This window comes from Paroedura picta, chromosome 5, assembly GCF_049243985.1.
Source record: "Paroedura picta isolate Pp20150507F chromosome 5, Ppicta_v3.0, whole genome shotgun sequence".
NCBI lineage: Eukaryota > Metazoa > Chordata > Lepidosauria > Squamata > Gekkonidae > Paroedura > Paroedura picta.
The window spans coordinates 99,101,294-99,122,747 of record NC_135373.1 but is presented as its reverse complement, the minus strand read 5'-3'; the positions used below and the strand labels follow the sequence as shown (position 1 = coordinate 99,122,747).

The window sequence follows — 21,454 nt, the reverse complement described above, 5'->3', positions numbered from 1 at the left end:
CCAGGCTTTAAAAAACAAGCATTTTGTGTTGTACCCAGAAAGAGACAGGCAGCCAACGTAGAACTTTCAATGCAGGAGTCCTAGTCCCTGCACCCCAACCTTGACAGTAGCCTGAATGCTGGAAGCTGTATCAGCTGAAATTGTCAGTGTGTTGGCCTACAACTCAAGCTAATCACAGAATCATAGAGTTGGAAGGGGCCATACAGCCCATCTAGTCAGATGATCGTCAGATGATCTAATACTTGGTTTCTAATAATATTATTATATAATTATTTTCATAATTACAGCAATAGCACCATAATTTCTCATTTATCATCCCAGCAGAGTCCTCCCATCTGAGATTGTGCTTGTTACTAATAACTCACCCTTGGTATGCAAAGCAGCCAGTTAGTCAACACAGTCAACTATTACAAAACTCTTGTTGTGCAGGAGGCAGTTTTAGGTTAAACAGCCTAAAGATGGGTTGGTGATAGTGCAAAGTGCCATCAGTTCACAGCTGCCAAAGCAACCCTACACTTCCTTGGTGGTTTTTCATCCAAGTAGTACTAAAATCCAACACTGCTTAATTCCTGAGATTGGCTTTAGCCTGGGTCATCCAGATCAGCGCAAAAATGGAGTAATCATGTGAAACTGAGTCCACTGTCCAAATATCTTTTACATTCAGGATTTATATTTTTAAAAACCTAGGATTTTTCTGCCTTGCATCAGTCTCAGTTGAAGCGTGTTCTGTAAATGATTAGCACTTCAATAGTGCCCAGAAGAAATCCCAATTAACTTCCCTGTTTTCAACTTGAACTGCTGCAATACCAAACCAACAATGTTGCTGGTGACAATAAATCTCTCCTACCTACCAGAGCAGTTAAGATTTCTTTCTTTTGAAAGAATTGTTGATGTGTGCATATAATATGAAAATGAAAAACACCTAGTATTTTAAATGCCTTGTACCAGTGTACAGTTCTCTTTAAATTAAGACCTGAAACGGTTAGCAATATATCAAGTCAATTTCATCTCTCAAATAACTTGTACTACATATGAAGAAGCAGTTGCTACCTTGGCAAACATGATAAGGGGATCAGACAGGCTTCCTCCTGCAACCAGTGTCCTATCCCATCATATATATACCATGATCAAATCAGTAGTGTGGTAGCGCAGTAATGTTGGGAGAAAGATGATATCAAGTTTGGAATAATTCTGGGCCACCTCTATTAAAATGGTACCCAAGATGCCCTACAGGAGTTAAATACCTAAGGTATCTGTTCACCTTTAGAGAGTTACAGAAAAGATTTTTAAAGGTTTTTTTGTAGTACTTACAAAGGATCTCAGTATATTTTCTCCTCCTCCAGAAATATTAATTGCTATCCCAATCTATCCAACTCTTGATCCCAATTAAAAGTAATACCTTCTTCCATTTCCATAAGATACTGTGACTTAGGTGTACTTGAGAGCATAACAGCATTCCCTTAATTTGTTTTAGCAGCTTCAAATACAGCTTATACAAGGATAAACCAAGAGAATTCTTCAAAACCAGTCTTTATTTTTAAAGGCAACTAGAAGTATTTTCAGAACTATTTATTAAGCAAAATGAATTCATCTTTTAATTTGACAAGATAACTGATAATTGTTATATGAGGGGGACAAAATCTGCTTTTAAAAAACAATCTGAGTTCCTACACCAGCCCAGGTTTAATTAGAAACAAAAAAATAACATTGCTTTTGGATTTAGACAAAATTACAAAAGCAGAGAACAAGAAACATTCAAAAGCCCTAGAAGAGACCAAGACCTAATTATAATAAGCTTTCAAATATTTAGAGCAGGAAATAAAATTTTAGAGTAGACAAAAACAATTTTAATCTATTAGTTACCCATGAACCTTTCAGCAAAACGTTCAATGAATTATCATGCTGTAATTATATTTAAGATGTGTCATTTTCAGCAAAGACCTGCATTCTCTCCCTTCCATACACAACCTATAAATACAGTATTAACCAGAAAACCCATAAAATCAAGGTAAGAGAAGGACAAATGGGGTATAAAGAAATGGAAAATTCCTCTACTGTATGAATGGGACTGTAAATCTTACAGTTTTGGCCAAGGTATTTATTATGACCCTCATGACTTCAGAATCCAGAACTCTTGCAATCCTTGGCAAGATCCATTGTGATTTCTTTATGCAAATGAACTCAGACTGAGAGGGAAACCAATTGCTTCCGACCCACAATATTAGGTGGTTAAGCCAGGAAACGAGTTCAACAGTCATCAGCAGGAGTAATATTTCAGCCGTCTGCCACAGAAGGAACCCAGCTCAATATAAACATCATTCTCCTTATGCACTTTGACAGAGGTTACTAACATGTTACTCCGATCGACACATTAAAAGTAATCCTACATCAGCAGCATTTGTACCAACACTCCAAAAGCCAACTGCGTGACAGGAGATGCTTCGCACTACTAAAGGGCTCTGATTTAGGATGAAGTGCTTTAAGTCACATTTGTGAATGTAAAAATGAATACAAATCTTATTTGTTCCAGGTAAAAATAATAAGACACTAAGCCCCCTTACTTCCTTGCATATAGAACTAAAGCAGTGTTACAACCTTTAATTAACAAATCCAGTTATTGGGAAAGACCCCAATACCATTATAAAACCCCTCCACACTTTTTTGGTACAATCTACTGGAAGATTACATTTAAGAGTTTTCAAAGAAAACTAATACTGTTAAGTAAAACTCCAGAGCAGAGATGAGAAAGGAAAGCACATGTTTTGAAATAAAAGCTGAACACAATCATGAACTGACTGATATTCATTACTGAAGCATGGTGGGGGTGGGAGGGGGAAGAAAGAATGATTCTATCTAGAACACCCTAGTTCTCTTTTGAGAATCAGAGGTACAATGGTTTGTGTTATTGCAACGTATGGTAAGTAATCAATATTTCCCCCACCTCTTGCAATGAAAAGGGGACTTTATGGTTGTGTTCCAAATTTGGCTGAGAGTTTGCCAATGAGATTCATGACTTTGGGGTTATTCTGGTACTTAGACACGTTTGCTGGATTCTGAGCAACATCTTGGAAAGCAGCCATAACTTCTGGATCCTGTAAAATCAGAAAACATATTTGACATGTATAATGAGAAATTAATTATTCCCTTCCTGCAAAATAACAGGGAATCGATAGGTGGTTTAGAGATTGAAATGCAGCCAGCATATCTGCCAAGTTCACACCTGATAGCTTCAAATTATTGCCCATTATGATCAAAATTCACAATCTACTACAAAATCAAGTATGCTGAAGTCCCAAATCAGGACCTTAAACCACCACCCCCTAACTTTCAACTCAGAAACTGAGGAACACGCCACAGGTGTACCAGTGGCCAATTTTGGGACCAAATAAGAGGTGCAGCTGGAGGGTCCTGGATAGGAAAATAATTAATTTAATTCAGACCAGGGAGGCTATTATTACCACAGGTTGACAGGGTAAGGCTCCCTCCCCCCACACACATGATCTTCTAACCCCACAAAGGACAGCACGATAGCAAAATGCCCTTATGAGTCCCCTCAGGAGACAGAATGGCTGTAACAGTTTGCAACCCAAGCACGTTTCTGTTCATTTATGCAAGAAATCCAGATCAGACAGTGGGATTAGCCACTGATTTAGAGGCAAGGAGTCTGTGATTTAAGGCCAGTCTTTTGTCATCAGTCAAATATTACTTTTTGGCAATTATTTTGCCTTTGACAGCAACCTAATCCAATGGTTATTTGAGAGCAATGTGCCATGCCATATTGAAATACACATGAAGTGCAATTAGTCAAGAAAATTGTATCTCAACTACTCTACTTCATCTCGTCCAGACAGTTAAATAATAATGATTGTAAATGATGGATATTTCCATTATGGTGAATATTTAAACATGAGGGGAAACAAACAGAAAGGCAATATCTACTGAATACAAAAAAATTGCAGGACAGTTCTCTGGAATGAGCAACTGCATACCAAGTTTGGCAAGAGTTCATATCCCCACCAAGTGATACCACTTACAAAGAGATTGCTAGAAGGTTTCATTTGTTATTATGAACATAAAGAACTATGGATCTTAAGTATTGTGAGAATGATGATTAACTGCAAGCACAACTGTGACTCAGAATCATAGCATCATGAAATCACAAGCCACATTATGATTTTTACATGTTTTCTGTTCTCACCTGCATCGCAGCAAGAACTTCAGGGTCACTAAGAATTTCATTGAGACCAGGCATGCCCCCCATTCCAGGCATGCCACCAGGCATTCCCCCAGGAAAACCACCTGCAAATATAAGGAATACACTTAGGCAACTTACAGTACACTATTTGATTTATAAGTGCATGCTTATTTATACATGTTCCCATCCTTTGGAAGGCTCCTGCAGCAGTGGAAGCAAATAAACAAGACCTAATACTGACCAAAAAGCCAAAGCTTTATTAAAAGTGAGTATGGTTAACAGTCTGCTGCAATGCACACCTAGCTCTACGCAAAATCAATATCCATAAGTTTACAGTCATAAGTTACCAGAACCAAATTTCAAAGCACTTTTTTAGAACAGCTTTTTAATCATTTGACTTGGTCCTACCATAAATGTACACTGTAAGCTACCTTCTATTTTCAGTTCAGTGTTGCAATACAGAATATGTATACTCAGTGAGATGATGCAACTCAAGGTGGTGGGAAAAGTAAAATAATTCTTAAAACTATTTCTCGTTTGCTAAAATACAAGGATGCAGTTTTCATTTTTGTCCCCAACTAAGATTTTAAAAATGTATCACCCCAAATTCATAATAAAATTCACTTGTCTTCAGAATGTATCAATTCTTTAAAAACTGAACACATACCTGGGAAGCCGCCAAACTGAGCTCCTCCTCCTGCCTGCTGCCGAGCTTCTTCCTCCTGCAAAACAATCATAGAGGCACACCATGAGGTGTAACAACTGAAGTCTACTGAAACCTAAGGAACTGTACCAGGATCTGAATCCCTACAGGTAGAGGCCAGTGATCACCTATGCAATCACCTAGGGCAGTGGTCCCCAACCTTTTTATCACCGGGGACCGGTCAACGCTTGACAATTTACTGAGGCTCGGGGGGCGTCGGTTGTCTTTTGCCGAGGGACATCGCTGCCGCCACCTGAGCCCCTGCTCCGCTTGCCCTGAAGAGCAATAATTTCAATACCTGTGAAGTCTTTTTAATTCTTTAAATTTCTTTTGCTCTCCCACCTAAACAACTGGCAGCTTCTAGATTTCATACTATGTATTAGCTTGTTTTAATGTTCTCTGCAACTAGGCACAAGTTCATTTAAAACTGACACTAAAGTAGAGTCTAATTTTGGTAATCGCAGAATAACATCATAATTATTAGAACCAGGTTGTGTGACTGTTGGGATGGCAACCCCTACTTTGTCACAAGCCTATTGTGGTTTAAACAAAAAGGTTTATGGGATTCAAAGTTAGGAGAGAACAGAGATGCTATGCTATTTTCCTTTCATAGTCTTCATTATCTCACCCTTTGAGCTCTCTCATGTTCCTCTCGGGCTTTCTTCACCCTTTCCATCCTTTCACGGATTTCTTTTTCTTCACGCTTTCGTTCATACTTTCTCCTGTGTTCTGCAATCTTTTGAGCCTGAGACACAGGGAAACAATATTCATTGTATGCCATCAATTCTTCTACATAGCTAGTGTTAACTGACATGTACTGTGTACCCATTTTAATTTAAGTGTTTCAAACCAAGATAGATCTAACATTTCCTCCTATCATGACTCTTCAGACAACATGGGGCCCAGTAACACTTAAACACCTCAGAGATTTATAACCTATACACAATAAAATGACTGCACCTTTTTGGAAAGATTTATTTTTTCGCCAGGTTTTGTCATATTATGTAGTTAAGTACAGTTATGTTCAGACATATGATTCAAAGCTGACTGTTCCATTCTCCAAATAATTTTCAAAAAGTTTTAAAATGCTATTTTCCAGGGCTTCCTAAACCAAGATTTTTAAGACAGTAGATTTTAATGCACCTAAAACCCCATATAGATGCTTTTGAGATTATGTAAAAGACACAAAAGTTTGACTCTACTGATCACTACCTTAAGCTTTATATTACAAGATACCAAATCCACAGCAACTGTAAATTAAGCATTCAAAACCATATTTTTGATCATGTAGTTTAGTTTGAAAAAAAAAAAAAAAGTAGAGCTCTGGAAAGATGGCTGGAGAGAGTGAGAGAAATATCTTATTTTTAAACAAAGCTGGCAGCGCTCCCTTGTGGCAGGTTAAGGAACAATCAAGAAGTAAAACTGCATTGCACCCAACACTGATTCCAGGATTGATTTACACTTTTCACAGCAGATGTTGCATTTTTTCCATTATCTTTCCCCCAATGAACATAAAGTTGGGAGGTGAAGATATGTCTGCATATACACAGAGACATGTGCCTCCATTTCAAATATTACATGTGTTTATGGAGAGATACATGGCAAGAACGTAGCAAGCTTATCTGCTTTGCAGAATAAAAGAATCATTGCTCACTAGTGATCTGGAAGTCAGAGGATGGAACCACAGTGCCATTCAATAATTCTCTGGCATTGCAAGTTTATATATTCTCAAATGGGCACTGTTTTCCAGAACAAGATGTCTAACACCAAAACATGAAACTATGAATAAAGGTAAAGGTAAAGGTATCCCCTGTGCAAAGACCGAGTCACGTCTGACCCTTGGGGTGATATCCTCTAGCGTTTTCATGGCAGACTCAATACGCGGTAGTTTGCCAGTGCCTTCCCCAGTCATTACCGTTTACCCCCCAGCAAGCTGGGTACTCATTTTACCAACCTCAGAAGGATGGAAGGCGGGGTCAACCTTGAGCCGGCTGCTGGAATCGAACTCCCAGCCTCATGGGCAAAGCTTTCAGACTGCATGTCTGCTGCCTTACCACTCTGCGCCACAAGAGGCTCTGAAACTATGAATAGGGTAGATTATTTCTCCAAGTCTCTCTTTCTCTGTCGTTACTCACTCGTGGTTGGACCTCCTTCAGCATGGTGCTAGCATCTTCATCATAATCCAGTTTACAAGCTAATGCCAGATCATGTGCAGCCTCCTCCCAGTGACCTAGCAATCTGGCAATAACAAGATACCAATTAATACTGATATTTTCAAAATCGGACACAACCCTAAGACCTGCACAAGAATAATTCAGTTATTGAATGTTGTACAAATATCTGCAAATAGACTAATTTATTTTAGGATTAAAGGGGAATAGTATCTACGCATAACTGTAAATTAAACAGAACCAAGTTTGAGTCCATTGGAACCAAACATGCAATTTGGGATGGTAGACTGCTATGTATTTCTCTGATCTGGGAACAGGGGAGGTAACTACACAGCCAATCACCTCACTTAAAAGAAGACGCTGTAGATATGCCTCCATGCTTGAGATGAAGTGGATAGGGTGTCAGGTTTTAGTTAATGACTTTCAGCATTCCACAGTTAAGCATATATCTGCCCATTAATCTCCAATTTTGACATATTTTCTTCACCCTTCACTATGTTTTCCCCCAGAATACCCCCGAGCTATCACAGTAAGGGGCAGTATATAAACCGAATAAGTAAAATAAAGTTAAACCCAAGCAAATGGTAACCTTATAAATTAAGCCTGTTATTCCTGTTTGGTCCTTGAATCTGTTAAACATCTTCATTATACTGTATGCTAATTTACTGCTCACCTTTTACCTATATGTAAGGTAAGGTAAGGTAAGGTAAGGTAAGGTAAGGTATCCCCTGTGCAAGCACCGGGTCATGTCTAACCCTTGGGGTGACGCCCTCTAGCGTTTTCATGGCAGACTCAATACAGGGTGGTTTGCCAGTGCCTTCCCTAGTCATTACCGTTTACCCCCCAGCAAGCTGGGTACTCATTTTACCGACCTCGGAAGGACGGAAGGCTGAGTCAACCTTGAGCCGGCTGCTGGGATCGAACTCTCTGCCTCATGGGCAGAGCTTTCAGACTGCATATCTGCTGCCTTACCACTCTGCGCCACAAGAGGCTCATACATATATGTATTGATAGGTAAATTCCATATTATTGTATCTGATGAAGAAGTGTGTGAGCACACCAAAGCTTTCACCTTGAATAAAACTTTGTTGATCTTAAAGGTGCTACTGCTGCTTCAGACCAACATGGCTAACCCACTACAATGTATATTACATAAGCATTCAAATACATTTTTTAATTGTGTAGTTTAGTTTGCATATAAAGGAGTGGTCCCCCAAAGTCTCACTTCCCAAAAACTAATAAAGTTTAATACAACAGACTAAAACATGGACTAACTGGTCAGGAGACTATGTGATTAACATGCAGATCAAACCATGGCATTGCATCAGTGGTTGTTTTAAGAGCATTTGGGGCCAGTAGTTTAATACTCACAAAAGTGTGCACATTTCATAGAATGTCACCCACAGAAATTCATAATAGAGAACTAGACCAGGTTTCTTTTTCCACAAAATATTTAAAAGAGGGTTGCAATTCTTTACCTGTGTGCTTTCCCTCGCCATTTATACGTCTGCGCTGAATCAGGATTAATCTGTATGGCTCTATCACAGTCTCTAATGGCAGCATTTGGCTTCTGCATTTTCACAAAAACACTATACAGGGCAACAAAGAAAGCACACATAAGGCACAACCCAGCAGCTCTTTGGAAGGGACACTACAACCAGTTATAAAGTGATTAGTTCTTATTTACCCAGTTCTCCAAGCACCACAAAGAGTTATGAGTGGTTCTACTGCTTTGTAAACATCCTACTCAACAAAAATGTCAAGTTTGAAATATTCATTTTAGAGCAGTAATAGTCAACCTGTGGTCCTCCAGATGTTGATGGACTACAATTTCCATAAGCCACTGCCAGCAAGAACTGGCAGGGGCTCATGGGAATTGTAGTCCATGGACATCTGGAGGACCACAGGTTGACTACCCCTGTTTTAGAGGATTAACACCAACTACTAGAGGCAAAGGCTTTTGCATACTGAAAGGCAAGGGGGGCTAGCCCACGGGCCATTGTGAGATAGTCTCAATTGCTTGAGAATGCTTGTGAGTTTTAAAATTATAATGTGGACTAGCCTCAAAGCCCGCTGTAGGAAAAATACAGCCGGGCCCTTGGGGGGGGGGGAGGCATGACGCTGGAGGGGCAGGAAGCAGATGGCTGGCGTGCAAGGGCAGAGGCCTACCTGGGAGTTTGTGGCGGCCTCAGGGAGGTTGTGGTGGCAGAGGCAGGAGATCGGAGGAGGCAGGGCATCCTGCTAAGCGGGTGTCTTTGTGGCAGCGGGGAGATATGCGGGAGGTGGCCGCTCCTCGTGTTGGCGTCTGTAGAAGGGGCAGGGGCAGGTGGGGGGCTCTCGCTGCCTCCAGTGACATTGGGCAGGTTGTCTTGCAGGCACCTGTGATGCAGGTGCCGGGGGCGGGGGGCCAGTGGGGTGAGGAGAGCGACAGCAACAGCATCCATGTGCATAGTGGCCGCCTGGCCTTTACAGTGAGCTCCCCTGCAGGCGGGTGGCAGACGGCGGCAGGAGCGGCTGGAATGGCTCGGCCCCAAAGGTGACATGTGGCCCCTGTGGCAGCGGGAGGCAAGGGTTGGTGGCGCAAGTCACCGGAGGGCGCATTGGAGAGGTACCGAAGCAGTGGCTGGCGAGCCAGGGGCTCCGAGACGTTGGAGAGCCCCCCCGCAACGGCGGCGCAGCTCAGGAGCTCCCAGCACTCTGTTGCTAACTGCTGGGGTCACAGCAGAGAAATGGTGAAGGGCGCGAGGTGGGCAAGCGGCATCCTCGCCAGCGAGGAACCTTCTGCCCCGGAGGCTGGGCAAGCAAGCTGGCACTCGCCTGATGGAGGCGGGCAATCCAGGGGCCGGCCCAATCAGGACGCGGCCAGCTTCACTGGGCGGCCAGCACATCTGGATTGGCCCGCTGCCCCTGGATTCCTAGGCTGGGACAGACCCGGACATCAGAGTTGAGACTCAGACAGCGCCGCCCAGACGGCTCTTTCAACTTTATTTAAGAGCCAATGATTAAGATTCTTATAGCTGGAACGTTTCAAATTTTATACTATTTTAATTATCAATGATTCTTTTATGTATTTTGTAATTTGATTACTGGTCTAGTACCATAATAAAGAGGATTTGGATTTGGAGAAAATAAGCTTTCCTCTTCACAATAAACAGATAAGATCAGATTTTTTAATACAGTCCAAAACCAGCAAACAAAGTACATTCAATTATTTGATTATTAACATACATCAGATAAAAATGTAAGTATTGGCGGTGAGAGTACAAAAAGACAGCCACACTAAAATTACCCATTTTGTTTAAATAAAGCTTTTCGTTTTCTCGTTGATAAACAAAATTTCACAAATGCATTTGAAATCACTTTCAACTGACATCCAAAAGGAATTTTAGCAGGTGCCCTGCTCATATTTCAGAAGCCTCCAGGTATTTTCCAACCCAGAGATGGCCATCCTTTCCCCTAAAGCAGTCCTTCCTGAACAAACTTTCTTAAAGCTGCCTTATCCTGAATCAGCCTCTTGGTCCATCAAAGTCAGTATTGGCTACTCAGGCTGGCAGCTGCTCTTCAGGGTTTCAGTGAAAGCCTGGCTCCAGCTAGCATGTCTGTGTTTCTACAAAGAGGATGGGGGAGGCATATATAGGCATGCTCAGCTGTGGGAGGGAGCCAAAGGAGGACCCATCAGAGGCTGGACATTAGCAGGGAAAAAATACACCTTGAGAGTACTCCCCCCCCCCAATCCACCTGGATTTTTGATTCCCCCCCCATTTTGGGCTGCTATGCTGGGGGGGGGATAAAACAAGCAACATTTGGGACGACCAGGGCCATGCTCACAGATGGGGTTGAAGGAAGTAGCTGTTGTCGATGGGGAAGGGGGGCAAGCACTGGGAATGAAGATCTGCCCCCCTTTCCTGTTGGCTGCCTCCAGCCCACAATGGGTTTCTGGCCTCGGAAGAGAGCCAGAAAGAGCCCTCGGCCAGAAGCCTCTGGTATCAGCTCAAAATGGAGGAGAGCCCCACAGCCACCATGGTGAAGGTGGAAAACAGGCAAGAAGGAGGCAGAGGAGGAGGGCAAAGATGACTTGCTATTGGTACTGAGTGGGAGATATTTGCCCAAAAGTTAGCCAAACTGCTTTTTTTCCTATTGGGCGAGTATCCCCCACTCAGAGACAATCGACTCCAGTTTTAAACCAGTGTGTTGCCAGGGCCACAAACCAACTTTTATTAGGTGGAAAATACATTTCAGTTTCCAGGACCATAACAAGAAAGAATCAGTGACATCAATTGCCAAATTTACACCGATCTTTAGAAAGGCATTCAGTGAAAGAGACACTAAGAATCTCAGTTAACCATCTACCACCATTAACAGTCGTTCTCCAGAGTTTAAAGGAGAATGCCCTGTTAACATGCGTTTTCACATTGTATTTGCTTACAAGTAATAATGTAGTTAAGGAAGCATGTTAATTGAGAAGACATAAATCCTTAGCAAACCAGGAAAGCAAAATTAAAAGCTCCTTCCCTCTCCAATACACACTGTTCTGTCAAGTTTTTACCTTTTAAACATTTCTACAATAGCAAGAACCAGGAAAATATTATGCTGCACTTGGCATTTTAAGTGATCGACAGCACGTCAGAGATTCAGGACTGTATAATGGCTGAGGGGCCATGATGAGTACAATGAGTACAATAAAACAAATGTCATGTTAAGATTCTTAAACAAATAGCAGACATCTTGTGGCTGGTTTGCCAAAATGCCAAACAGCAACTCCTGGGGAACAATACCTCAGAAGTGGCTGAACACATCTGGAAGCAACAGTTATTTACTGCACTGAAATCAAAATCTCACCAATAGCTCATTTAGTGAGAATTGTGGAGATAACTGCAACAAACCAGAACTCAGGATTTCATATGACTAGATTATGACCATTGTATTTGAAGGATTGCAATCTGTCTTTTCAAAAGCATGACTTCTAAAACACTTACCTGGCTCGTTTGGCATACAGAATAGCCAGATAAGGATTCAACTTGATAGCTTCTGTGAACAGATTAATGGCTTCCTCAAGTTTACCTGAAAATATCAATAGTTTAAATGATAGCCCAAGAAGAAATGCAGTTTGCAGATGTGTTTTAAATTAGGAGAAAGGCAGCATAATCCTAAACTCATTGAGTTTATAATCCCAAACTCATTGATAAGAGAGGAATTAGAATCGTGCAACTCTGCTTAAGATTCTACGGCCAGATAAATAAAAGTAAAATATCTTAGGTAAATTATCCAGCTCTTTTCAAGATGAAGAAACAACTTGCCAACCTATAGGGTCATCACGATATAATACTTTATGCAATATACTATAAAAGCAGAAAAAAAAAAGTCAGGCCTCAGCCAGAAGCACAAAAAGGAACAAAGAATAGGATGCAGTGACTTACAACCTTCAGCTAGGTCTAATACTAAACTGGATAGTTAATGTGGATAACAAGAATACCATGACCAGTTAAAATTAAAGGAGGCTTCTCCTGCACATGCACTTTTCCCCAACTAACTGCCATCCCAGCACCGTTTCCTGATCCTTTTCCTGTTTATTCAAAAGCAAGCATAAGAGTTTTAAAATATTTGGTCCAAGATAAATCTGGCTGTAGCTGCACAGCCAATATTAAGAGAGATTCCCTCAATTTCTTACGGATTACATGCTCGTACCATACATTATGGACATTATGGAGACATTATACATGTAAGACCTCAAATACTAATTTTTGAAATAAAAAGCCCAATTTAGCATACAAACACACACTTATGTTTTTGTTAATTCAGGTTCAGACTGATACTTCTGTATCACAACAAAAAAACATGGTATGCATGAGACAAGGGATGTGCACAGATTATATGTAGCATTCAAATGCGTTGAAATATATTCTCTCTGGCAGTGGTCCCCAACCCCCGGTCCGGTGACCGGTACCGGTCGTGGATCAGTCTGTACCGGGCTGTGGCTCCTCCTTGTCCTCCTCCCCGGCTGCTGCCCTGGGGGCTGCCCTGCCACTCTGCCGCTGGCTCACCATTGGTGGTCTCCAGTGGCCGCCATGGCTGGGGCTCCCTCTCAGCATGGCGCTGCACAGCTGCTGATGGCAGTACCCCCCAGCGGGCAGCGGGAAGACAGGAGCACCAGCGGGAAAGCAAGTGGAGCAGGGGCTCAGGCGGTGGCGACGTCCCTCAGCAAAAGACTACCCCTCCCCGGGCCTCAGTAAAATTGTCAAGCATTGACTGGTCGCCAGTGATAAAAAGGTTGGGGACCACTGCTCTCTGGGATTCCATAACCCTATTAATGAAAGACAATGTATCTCATCTATCAAGTCAAACCACTATATGTTTTATTTACTTCGTATCAAGCATTCATTGTTCTGACTTGGTCTCACTTGATAAGCAAACTAAGGAGATCTTACAGCACCAGAACAGTACACCTGAACAAAATGCTAAAGGAAGATAGCAAAAGTTACAATGTCCTTTTAGGATTAAGTAGCTAAAAGAACAAGAGACATGAGCCTCAATAATGCATTTGCTTGCAAAACAAGCTTTGGCGCCGTGATCCTTGTTGCTGTCAGCCAAGGGCCTGGCTATTTGAACATCTGCCAAAAAACATGGCAAGATCCTACTTAGGGCAGGCTCTTGCTTTCTGTCATTTTGAACGCAGGTATTAAGCTCCCCATATATGCTACAATATCAAACAAGACTCTTATCCTTAATTGTAATTTGTAAATCTTTAATAGATTCACAAATGACAAGTAAGAACATTAGAAAGTGTTAGTTCATGAAGCCAAGCAAGAAGAAATTAATGATACAGAGCTTGGTGTAGTGGTTAAGAATGGTAGCTTTGAATCTAGAAAGCCAGGTTTAATTCACTGCTCCTCCACATGCAGCTAGCTGGGTGACCTTCAGCTAGTTACAGTCGTTAGAGCAGTTCTGTCAGAGCTCTCTGTCCCACCTACCTCACGGTGTGTCTGTTGTGGAGAGAGGAAGGGAAGCAAGTGTAAGCGGTTTTGAGACCCTTTCAGGTAGTGAAAAGTGGGGTATAAAAACCAACTCTTCTTCTGGTCAGTCTATACAATTGTTGCACTAAAAGTAGGGGAATAGCCTATCAGAAAGCTAATTTTCTAAGCTTTGAATCAAAGCTTTAATGAGTTCACAATCCACTCTGTAAAATAACAAGTATTTGTGTTTCACATTTTTATCAGGAAAATGCTTCTAAAAGTATATCAGACATCTGACTCTACTAAATCATCTGCATAAGGAAAAGCCCTCACCTTCACCTAGTGCATTCATAGCTTCCATCTTCTTTTCATTGGCCTGATCCATCATTTCATCTGACACCTGGAAGAGGGAAAACCAAAACCAACAAACTTGGAAAACATTAGTCATTCTAGAGTTAAAATAGTAAATTCAGTAGAGTGTGAATCTCTCTATATATGTGGGTGTGTGTATACACACACAAACGGCTGAATAGTATCTCCATTAGTCCTTAAGTATTGTACAAAATGACACTTGAATCTCACCCAAGCTCAAAGTTGATATATTTTCTCTTTCATCTTTTATGGAAACTGAGTGTTTAGTTGTGGCAGAAGAGAATTGTATATGTGTTTCCTAATATATAACAAGGAGTTCAAAAGAACAATGTGTGGTTCACAGAGCAAGCTCCAAACTCAACATTACCTCAATATTTTCATCTCCCATTTCTTGAGGCTCATCCTTGTCAGGTTCAATTACTCCTTCGTTGTCAATTTCTGCAAACAGAAGCTTAAATAAGAATCAAAGTTTTTCCACTGAAGAAGCAAAAGGGAAAAATCAAAGCTGTACATCGCTACATGAAGCAAGCTAGGCAAAACTAGTGGCTCACCCAAATCACTTTCTTCACTTTCAGGCTCAGGGGGCGGCTTTGGTGATTCTTCTGGCTTCTTTTCTTCTGCTTTTGCCTAACAAAAATGGTATCAAATTAAAGGGGGAGATCCAGAATCATTATGACATTCAGGTTATGTAGTTTCTGTTTTCTACCTGAATCACTGGAAAATCTAGCATTTCAACTACTCTGAAATCTGCAGAGATCTGCAAGCATCTTCAGAACAAAAGGAGCGTATTAGAAAAACAGAAGGCATTTTAAGTGACATGCTCATTAACAGTTCCCTAGATCATTTTAGCCTCTTGCTGGGATCCAAGGAATGTGCCCTAGAGGACTCTGGGTTTGTCTCTACCCAAGTTGGGTTCTTCCCTCTTCCTCCTCTTACACTTTAAAAGAGCAACATGGCAAATTACTGACATTGAAGAGACTTCCAGAAGCAAACTATGATATGATGGAGAATCACTTGTTCAAAGGAAAAAATCCAGCTGAGCAAGCTCAAGTTCTAAATAATCAAAGATTTTAGTGTTGGGTATTAAGTGAGCCCCGTGGCTTGTTAATACAAATCTGAGGTTGCTTGTATTTTAATGCTTTAAAAGAGCACGGCTTTGAATTTGCATTGCCTTAATATTTTGCGAAACAGCTATTTAACAAGGACCTTAAGACAAGTTAAAAATCTGCTGAGGCCACAGAAGTCCTGACAGGAAGCAGTGAGGTTAAACTCCTGAAAGGTCTCGTGAATAAGCTAGGAATAAAAAGATAAGCATCAGGTGAACCAAACTACCAAGAACAAGTTTGGAGGCATGTTGTGAAGTAATTATTATTTATTATTTAAACTTTTATTCTGCCATAGACCCCAGGTAGGATAAAACCGAATGTGGCCTTTCTGATACCAGTTCAGAGTATTATTGTGACAGAGAAACAGATTCTACTTGCCTAAGAGCAATGAAATCAAAGTTCAGTAAGAAAAGAACAAAAGTTGCCAAGGTCTGAAAATTGTACTTAACTTCTAGCCATAATTTTTAGTTTAAAATTACCAAGCCCCTTTATTTCAGCAGGTTGAGCCATCACCTCCCCAAATGGCCAATGATAGTCCTGGAGGGGGTGGGAAGGGGAGGGGGATCTGGATATTTAAAACCTTTGCAGCCCAAGGCTCCTCACTTCTGGGGGGAGGGAGGTATCGCCAAGCTGACATCACTTCCTAGTTCTTTGAAGCTTGAAAAACATTTCAGCTGTACCTCCATGGTCAAAAGGGTAAAAGAGGCTGAGTGAGAGTGTTAGATTAGGATCTGAGAGACCCACATTCAAATCCCTACTCAAGCCTAACCTACCTCACAAGGTTGTTATGAGGATAAAGTAGAAGAGAGAAGATAGATGTAAGCTACTTGGGTCCCCACTGAAAATAAATGTGGGGAATAAAGTAAAATACACTACATTCGCCCTTTGTAAGGGGACAAACCCCAGGAGGCAGGGGTGCTCTGTGAAAGGGTAAACATGCAAGGCATTCCAAGAATGCAGACAGTATCAAGTAGGGATGGGCATGAACTGGCTGACAAATCAAGTTCATCACAATTTGGTCTGTTTGGGGTTCACAAGCTAGAGTTCTTGAGCTGAAGATCTAGGATGATCTAGAGGCACTTCACCCCCACCTATTTGCTGGGAATGCCACTCAGATGCTTGATTTAAATAGCTCTGAACCATTTCTACTCCTCCTGGCCCATAAACCTATACAAACTGTTTGGTTAAAGAATGGCACATTTGGTTGATTTATGGTTCAGTCATGATCCATGAACTGAAACAAAAAAACATGGTTCATGTCTATCCCTAGTATCAAGTCCCTGCCTAAAAAGCACAAAGGCAAAGTAAAAATATTTCTATCAGTACACTGAGGGGAATTTAAATAGAGGAAAATCTTAGTTTGGGTCTTAGTAGAACATCTCAGCAGTGCAAGAAAATGAGGACACAGCCTCCACATGCAAGACAAGAAAAGTCAGGTTAATAATAATAGCATTTTCACCCATTACACCAATAAGGGAATGGAAATAAATATGAGGGAGTGGAACAGAATTATCACAGAAAATGCAGATGTACCTTAAAAGAGGAGCAACAAAGGCATTTCAGTTGTATGCATACTTTCCTTAGCTCCTCAACAGTCACATGTTTGGCCTTAGAAATGACAGTCCCCCTTCTCACAACATGCTTCAGGTAGACTATTAAGCAGGTGGGGTACCTAAGGACCAGGTATATTTATTCTAACCATTGATTAAGTTTTTCACTATTAAAATAAACTTTGGATCTATTCCCAAAGGGAAGATGTTTTCACAAATGACAAAACCATCAGCCAATCGGCACTGTCCAAAGTCTGGCTTTAGACGGGGAAGGTCCTTTATGACAGCGGTCCGCAACCTTTTTCTAGTTGCAGACCACTGCCAAGGGGTGGGGGGAGAGGGCGACCTGGGGCCCACATAAACGCACATGCGTGGACCTGTCGTACATGTGTTTGCGCCCAGCGGGGCCGCAAACGCACACACATGGCAGTTTCGCGCATGCACAGAGCTTCCACGCATGCGTGTTTGCGCTCCCAGTGGGGGCGCAAACGCGTGTGTGCGGCAGCTCTGCGCATGCGCAAAACTACCACATGTGTGCGTTTGTGCCCCTGTCGGGTGCAAACACGCATGCACGGCAGGTCCGCACATGCGCATTTGTGCCGGCAGCTACGCCTCCCACCCACTCCCCGCAGCAAGAAGCTTGCTGAGCCGCAAGCTAATCATTTTGTCTTTTGTTAACGTATGACACTAGGTAGCTGGGATACTCTCAGCTTCTTTGCAAGGAAAAACAGGATTAAATACAGCCAATACATAGCTGCAAGGGAACAGCAAATAACCAGACAATCTGTATGTAAAAAGGTTGGAGTATTTCTTAATCAGTCATATTTGTTGATAAGAGGCGTTAAATTTGTGGCCACCATCTACATGTCAGCTGCTGTACTTTGTTGTGTCATAATATAGCACCCAAAGCATCAAGTTTAAGACCACCTGGTCTGCTTCTGTCCAAGTCTCAGCAGCACTTATTTTTTAATTTGATGCCTATCCCAGGAATTGTTTATTATATATTTAAGCATACTCAAGAGTTCCTCTTACCTCATCAGGCTTCTCTGAAGAATCAGTGTTGCTCGGAACCACCGGTATTGTACCTCCCATGCTTTATAACAGAAAAGAAAGATCAATTGAGAAGAGTTTTCTGTACTGTTCCGATTAAGATAAGCATTAACAGAAGAAACTTTCAATTAGGTGACACACTGCCAGGAATGTCTACTCAGGACTTCAAGAAATAATTACACTGTCTTTTACCTTGAGATGAAATAGCTCAATTTGGCTTCTTGCACTTTCAGGAATGTTTCAGTACTGCCACTAAGGGGGTCTAAGTAGTTTCTTGTCAGATATTAGAAGGTGGGAAGCTGCTATGGTTCCTACATAGAGGCAGGCAATGGCAAACCACCTGCTCATCTCTTGCCTGAAAACCCTATAGGGGTCACCATAAATCAGCTGCAACTTGGCAGCAGTTTGGCACCACCACCAAGTAATTTCTGAACTGTTACAATTAGGGCTAAAGCTTGCTTATGTGCAGCAAAGGTGGATTTCTTGCCTCTTCATAGGCAAGACATCCACAGCAGTTAAAGGAAGGAACACTCCTAAATAATGCTGTACATTCAGATCCCCCAGAGTAATGAAAAATAAAGGACATACACCATTACCTTTGCTGAAACTTTTGGCAAGACTTGGGATAAATTATGGAATAACATTCACAAGACATTACAAATTAATTAGAAAGTGCTGAGCTAGGAGCCATTTTTATTACTGCACACAAGTAGATATTAAGCAGCCTGATCCATTATTTTCCAACTAAAGAAGCATGCAAGAGATGACTGGGGGCCATTTCTGGAACTAGCTTGAAATTCTACATGTCCTGTCCTACCAATATCAAAGAAACTGTACTCAACACATATTTCCACTCTAAAATACATATTTGTTCAGGCCAGAAAATGCACGATACACCAACACCATAAACACTCTTTCTGTAATGTGGAGGGGAATGCAGAATAACCCAATCAGGTTTTTTGTACAAGAATTGCAGATGTTTGGCTTGCGCTATATTATGTTCCATATTTCATAGAATCATAGAATAGAGTTGGAAGGGACCTTATGGGTCATCTAGTCCAGCCCCCTGCAATATGCAGGACACTCACAACCCTATCACTCATCCACTGCCACCCCCTTAAGCCTTCACAGAATCAGAATCATATGTTATTTCTGAAACATTTGCTTTGCTTACCCTAGAATGTAGAACAAATGCTTCTAAAGATTCTTATAGCTATGCTCTCTGTCCCTTTTTTTATACAGTTTTCTAACAAGAGAATATTTTGGCAAAATGCAACTGAAAGAGAAATCACAGAAGTACACCTTTTATTCCTAAAGAAGATGCCAGGAGACTAAACACCAAATTAAGACATTTTAGTGTCATCCTGAACAGAAGTACCCTTAAGTCAACTGACTTTAATGGATTTAGAAAGGTGCAATTTTGTTCTAGATGACACTGTATTTATCCAACTGCTAATCTCAAAACTTATTTGTGAAGAAAGGTTAAGAGTTTTGTTTCTCATGCTAATTCAAACACACTTAAACCTACTCACTTATATGAGCATATGACACTTAACTCAGCACACAATACTAGGCTGTTAACTAACTGGTCCAAAGTAAAACTCACTTCACAAAACCAAAGAATGTGTAGCTCAAATAATGGCCCTTTACCAACACTGGTTGAAAATCCATTACGGGGTCACAGTGACAGAGTTGTCATGGTGCATGAATGCTTTCTGCATTACCCTAAAATCATACTTTCATTTCATTAAAGAAGCTAATGCAAACCCAGCCTACTTAAAAAAAAAAAAAACAGAACATCCTTTGGGTCTTTGTTATGGATTATTAAACAGTAATTTTGAGTTCTTTCTATTATTGTCTTGTACAAAAAAACAACCTCCTTAGGCATTCTTGGCAACACAGCATTGGCTACTTCAAGCAGTATCTGACATAATGAATTGGATTTTCAAGAAGAGGCTGGAAAATTTTCACAGCCATTTTTCCTGCTGTGCAGATCGAGATAGGTAATCCAGTTAAGTGCTTTAGAACCTATAATCATGCTTACCCAAACTGTCTGATACAGTAACATCAGTTATATAGAAAGACTAACTAAATGCTATGTTATTAAACAGTAATTTAGATATAGGAATTTTGCATTGCATAGATTGGATGATTAATTTGACATATGCAGTTCTATTCCCTCCACACACACACACATACACATAAAAAACCCCTAAGGAGCATAACATTTAAGTCTACTTCCAAGTGTATGCTATTTTCTGTGAACAAAACCGTAAGAAAACCATACATATATTGTTTTAATTGCACACACGAGCTCAAGAGCACCAACTGATTAAGGTGCCACACCACAGTTCAAAAAGTTAAGCAGATACCCCTGCAAGCACCACCGCAAATTACATTATCCTCCCACAAGACCTCTGAGCCTGAAAACGGCAAATATTCGGAAGTAGTCCTAAAGCGGGAAGGTTTGCTGATCATACGTTTATCTTATAAGAGGGTGAAATCCTTCCTTCACGAAAACTCGGGGAGGGGGGGGGAGGAGCGGCGAACAGAAGAGGAATTAATAAGGGGCGAGAGAAATGTCAGAAGAGTAAAGCCACCAGGAGGCCTTCGCTTCAGGAATTCGATGAGAAACCCTCCAAATGGATTCTCAGAGGCAGGCGGAGAAGCAAACGGAGCGGAAACCAGGCAAGACAACCAAACCCCCTCCGAATGAGTTCTCCGCGACTTCCAGCCGCCCAGAGCTGCCCCCCCCGGCACTCCCCCCCCCACCCCCATCCCGGGAACGCTCTTCGGGCTGGCAGGCGACCGACCCGAACATTTGCTCCCCGGCCCCGCCACGCCCCAGGGTCCCCCCGAAGGAAGCGGCTCGGTCCGGAGACGCCAGCCCTACACACAAGCGCGCTTCTAGCAGGGGGCCGGGAGCAGGACGGGGAGGGGGCCGACCCGCCCCCCCCCTTCCCGCGCCCCCCAGGCCGACCGGGCACTTACCTCTCCACCCACTCGCGGAAGAAGCTCAGCTCCTCCGCGTGCAGCACGGCCGGGTTCTGCTTGCAGAGTTTCACGAAGGCCCGCAGCTCGCTCACTTTCCGCAGGTCCATGGCTGCCCCGGCGCAGTCGCCCGCCCAACAATGCCTGGCACGACGAGAGCAGCTCCCGCCGCCGCCGCCGCTGGGACTAGGCTCTGGCTTCCCTCGCAGAGGACTAACGAAAGTTCCCAGCCTTCTCCGCTCGCGCTCCAGGCCCCACCGTCACGCACGGCGCTACGCACCACGCGCCCACCCCACCCTGCCCCGCCCCCTTGTCAGGCTCCCGTCGCGCCCCCCGCCCCGCACGCCCGAGGAGCGCCTGCGGCCG

General features: G+C 42.2%; 1 protein-coding gene across 1 annotated transcript; it reads right to left on the bottom strand.

The window, feature by feature from the left end:
- Nucleotides 1–1,514: 1,514 nt before the first annotated feature.
- ST13 (ST13 Hsp70 interacting protein) lies at nucleotides 1,515–21,379 on the bottom strand. The gene is made up of 12 exons (XM_077339396.1): nucleotides 21,089–21,379; nucleotides 18,080–18,140; nucleotides 14,943–15,018; nucleotides 14,759–14,829; nucleotides 14,353–14,419; nucleotides 12,046–12,130; nucleotides 8,548–8,658; nucleotides 7,034–7,136; nucleotides 5,527–5,643; nucleotides 4,863–4,917; nucleotides 4,199–4,299; nucleotides 1,515–3,092 (listed from the first exon to the last, which is right to left on the bottom strand). The coding sequence occupies exons 1-12, from the start codon at nucleotides 21,196–21,198 to the stop codon at nucleotides 2,964–2,966; spliced, it is 1,086 nt and encodes a 361-aa protein (XP_077195511.1). The 5' UTR covers nucleotides 21,199–21,379; the 3' UTR covers nucleotides 1,515–2,963.
- Nucleotides 21,380–21,454: the final 75 nt, after the last annotated feature.

Excerpts from the sequence above, each read along its gene's own strand:
- ST13 (XM_077339396.1), bottom strand. The coding sequence starts at position 21,198 with ATGGACCTGCGGAAAGTGAGCGAGCTGCGGGCCTTCGTGAAACTCTGC. Across the intron at positions 14,420-14,758 it reads TGGGAGATGAAAATATTGAG|GTGTCAGATGAAATGATGGA; the intron begins GTAATGTTGAGT and ends TCCCTCTTCCAG. Across the intron at positions 4,300-4,862 it reads TCAGTTTGGCGGCTTCCCAG|GTGGTTTTCCTGGGGGAATG; the intron begins GTATGTGTTCAG and ends TTATATTTGCAG.